A 4,138-nucleotide genomic window follows, 5' to 3' on the forward strand; every position below is an offset into this window, starting at 1 on the left:
AGTAAGAAGTCTTACAACACCAGGTTAAAGTCCAACAGGTTTGTTTCAAACACGAGCTTTCGGAGCGCAGCTCCTTCCTCAGGTGAATGGCGAGGATACCTCGCCATTCACCTGAGGAAGGAGCTGCGCTCCGAAAGCTCGTGTTTGAAACAAACCTGTTGGACTTTAACCTGGTGTTGTAAGACTTCTTACTGTGCTCACCCCAGTCCAACGCCGGCATCTCCACATCATGGAAACTGTTACAAGCAGCCCACAACTCGCCTATCTCCTTTGGAATTGTGTATTCAAATATTGACCGGGCGCTAGGTGGGGGTGGGGGACGGGTTGTTGGTGTCCCTTTACTACCTGCTTCAATGACACAGGAAATCACAAACTATCTGTACTTGCCCACCGACGATACAAACTTTTCAATTCCAGGGGTAGGCGATTCAACTTCGTTCAAAAGAAAAAAATGGGATTCTCAAAAGCATTTACTCTGCGCTGTGAACACATTGTCAGAAACCGGCGCTGCTAACCCGTTTTAAAAGTCTTAAAAACAAATCCCCTCGTACAAAACATCTGGAAATTAAACGCTGGAACTATGCAATTAACAGCTTTGATCAGCAAATGAAATGTATCGTCCATTCGTAGAATTTCCTCAGCAATCGGTATGTGGATTTGCAACCTTCCTCTGGGATTAGAAGCACCGTATATATACACGCACACACACAAACACACGCCTGTGTGCTGCCCACTCCTGAACAGGGCAGTTGACACAAGATGGGACAGTTCTGAGGAAAGGCTAGCCATGACAATGTACAACATTTGCCTTCCTTGTCCACAGTCTCTATTTCGAACAGATTATTACTCTTTTCTTTTTAAGCGTAAGACACATATAGCTGCTGGCAAAATAAAAAGTCTCCTTATTAAATTCAAAAAACAAACGAACAGGGAAACTGTATGTACACAAAGTTTCCAAAGAATTAAAAGTTAAAAGCAGAAACCAGTCTCTCGTTTCCATGTGGCGATCAGATTCACTTTCTGCCTTTCTTGCCTTTCGCTTTCGGACTGGCAACTTTCTTGGCCTTAGCCTTAGGCTTGGGCTTGGCTTTTGCCGGCTTCGCCTTAGTGGACTTTTTGGGCGGGGCCACCTTCTTCCTCTTGGGGCTCTTGGACTTCTTTTTGTCCACTTTGGCCTTCTTCGGTTTCGGTGTGGCCTTGGCCGCCCTCCTGGCCACCGGAGCCTTCCTGGCCAGCGTGCCCTTCTTGGGCGTCTTGACCGCCCTCTTGGCCGCCTTCTTGGGCTCGTCGGCCTTGGCCAGCCGGAAGGAGCCCGAGACGCCGGAGCCCCTGATCTGCTTGATGGCGCCGCTGGCCAACAGCTTCTTGAGCGCCAGCTTGACCTGGATGTTGGCGTTATCGCTGACCCGGTACTTGGCGCCGATGTACTTCTGGATGGCCTGGCGTGAAACGCCGCCCCGGCTGTTGAGCGCCTTGATTGCCGCCACGATCATGTCGTTGTACTTGGGGTGGTCCAGGGGCTTCTTGCCGGCCCTGGCCCGCTTCGCCTTGGGGGCGGGCGCCGGGGTGGAGTTCTCGGTCATGCCTGGGGGGCTTGGCAGGGAGAGGGGGTTGTTTGGGGTGGGAGGGGTTGTTGGCTGAGTTTTGGGGGTGTAGTTGGCTGGGGTTTGGGGGGGGTAGTTGGCTGGGGTTTGGGGGGGTAGTTGGCTGGGGTTTGGGGGGAAGTTGGCTGGGGTTTGGGGGGGTTGTTGGGGGGGGGGTAGTTGGCTGGGGTTTGGGGTGTTGTTGGGGGGGTAGTTGGCTGGGGTTTGGGGGGTAGTTAGCTGGGGTTTGGGGGGTAGTTGGCTGGGGTTTGGGGGGAAGTTGGCTGGGATTTGGGGGGGTAGTTGGCTGGGGTTTGGGGGGGGTAGTTGGCTGGGGTTTGGGGGGGTAGTTGGCTGGTGTTTGGGGGTGTAGTTGGCTGGGGTTTGGGGGGAAGTTGGCTGGGGTTTGGGGGGTAGTTGGCTGAGGTTTGGGGGGGTAGTTGATGGGGTTTGGGGGGGTAGTTGGCTGGGGTTTGGGGGGGGTAGTTGGCTGGGGTTTGGGGGGGTAGTTGGCTGGGGTTTGGGGGGTAGTTGGCTGGGGTTTGGGGGGGTAGTTGATGGGGTTTGGGGGGGTAGTTGGCTGGGGTTTGGGGGGGTAGTTGGCTGGGGTTTGGGGGGGGTAGTTGGCTGGTTTGTTTAGGGGTAGTTGGCTGGTTTGTTAGGGGGTAGTTGGCTGGGTTGTAGGGGTAGTTGGCTGGGGTTTGGGAGGGTAGTTGGCTGGGTAGTTAGGGGGTAGTTGGAGGGTAGTTGGCTGGGTAGTTAGGGGGTAGTTGGCTGGGTAGTTAGGGGGTAGTTGGAGGGTAGTTAGGGGGCAGCAGGCTGTCTGTGCTGCTGTCTAGCCGCCTCTCAGCACCTCCCCAGGCAGTTGGGGAGGGTAGTTGGCTGGGGTTTGGGGGTAGTTAGGGGGTAGTTGGAGGGTAGTTAGGGGGTAGTTGGCTGGGTAGTTAGGGAGTAGTTGGAGGGTAGTTAGGGGGCAGCAAGCTGTCTGTGCTGCTGTCTAGCCGCCTCTCAGCACCTCCCCAGGCAGTTGGGGAGGGTTTGGGGGGGGTAGTTGGCTGGGGTTTGGGGGGTAGTTGGCTGGGTAGTTAGGGGGTAGTTAGCTGGGTAGTTAGGGGGTAGTTAGGGGTAGTTAGGGCAGCAGGCTGTCTGTGCTGCTGTCTAGCCGCCTCTCAGCACCTCCCCAGCCGGAAGTGGGGAATATAAAGGCTGGGCGCGGACCTGGGTGAGAGCAGCAACTGTTGCAGTTTTCAGGCGGTGGAAATGGCCAAATGCAGCCGGGATCTGTGTTTGTTGGGCGGGGGAAAGGGGTGAGGAGGAGCCCTTGGCGGTGCGGGAGAGAGGGTGGGATGGGCTGCTAGCCCAGCCGGGACCCCGGGCTGTCAGGCTGCAGGTGGCGGGGACGCCGGGAGGCGGCGGCAATCCCGCCGCGCCGCCGAAAGAGGGGCCGGCGAGGGGCGGCCGGGGCGCAATTCTGCGCTCGGGGGGCCGCCGCGGCGCCGGGGGTAGCCTGGGGGCTGCGGGCCGAGCGGCCGCGGGCAGCGGGGAGCCTGCTGCACCACCCCGGCCCCCGGCAGCGCCATTCCCGCCACCCGTCTCCCGCCCACAGCGCGATTCAGCCAGGCAACTAACACACGGCGAGGATCCCGCCCGCCATTGATTCAGGGACCTGCCTGAGCCCCTTTCACCCCCTAATCCCCCCCCAGGGGGGGTGCAAACTCTACCCCCCCCCCTCCCCCACACACTGGGGGCAGCCCCACACCCTAACTCCCCCAAATCCCCCTCTGCACAACTTTGCAAAATACTTTTAGCAACTCTTAGTGTTGTGTCTCACTCTGTGTTTCCACTGCCTTAAATCTGGAGCCCCCCGGGGGGGGGGGGGGGGGGGAATCAGTGCCCTATTCCATCTAACAATGTATTCCACTTCATTGCAATTATTGCACCTCATTTGGTTGTCTAATCTTTGCAACACAGGGTTCAAACATCCCACAATATGTCTTTCAAAGATGGGGGCGAGTTTCTGTCTGTGTCCTTACTTGGGTCTAATCTGATCCACCCCCAATTTGGGCTGATTTGTTCTTGGGATGTGGAGATGCTGGGCTGGGGTGGGCTAGGTAAGAAGTCTTACACCAGGTTAAAGTCCAACACGCTTGTTTGGGGCAGCAGGGTAGCATGGTGGTTAGCATAAATGCTTCACAGCTCCAGGGTCCCAGGTTCGATTCCCAGCTGGGTCTCTGTCTGTGCGGAGTCTGCACGTCCTCCCCCTGTGTGCATGGGTTTCCTCCGGGTGCTCCGGTTTCCTCCCACAGTCCAAAGATGTGCGGGTTAGCTGGATTGGCCATGCTAAATTGCCCGTAGTGTCCTAATAAAAGTAAGGTTAAGGGGAGGTTGTTGGGTTACGGGTATAGGGTCGATACGTGGGTTTGAGTAGGGTGATCATGGCTCGGCACAACATTGAGGGCCGAAGGGGCTGTACTGTTCTATGTTTCGAATCAGTTGCTTTCGGAGCACTGCTTCATTCACCCGAGGAAGGAGCTGTGCTCAGAAAGCTAGTGATT

General features: G+C 56.7%; 1 protein-coding gene across 1 annotated transcript; it reads right to left on the reverse strand.

Moving 5' to 3' along the window:
* Positions 1 to 281: 281 nt before the first annotated feature.
* Positions 282 to 1,696, reverse strand: LOC119956326 (histone H1.0-like). Its single transcript, XM_038783460.1, has one exon. It carries the CDS (start codon positions 1,581 to 1,583, stop codon positions 1,014 to 1,016), a length of 570 nt encoding a protein of 189 aa, XP_038639388.1. The 5' UTR covers positions 1,584 to 1,696; the 3' UTR covers positions 282 to 1,013.
* Positions 1,697 to 4,138: the final 2,442 nt, after the last annotated feature.

This window comes from Scyliorhinus canicula, chromosome 23 (genome assembly GCF_902713615.1).
Source record: "Scyliorhinus canicula chromosome 23, sScyCan1.1, whole genome shotgun sequence".
Classification (NCBI taxonomy): Eukaryota; Metazoa; Chordata; class Chondrichthyes; order Carcharhiniformes; family Scyliorhinidae; genus Scyliorhinus; species Scyliorhinus canicula.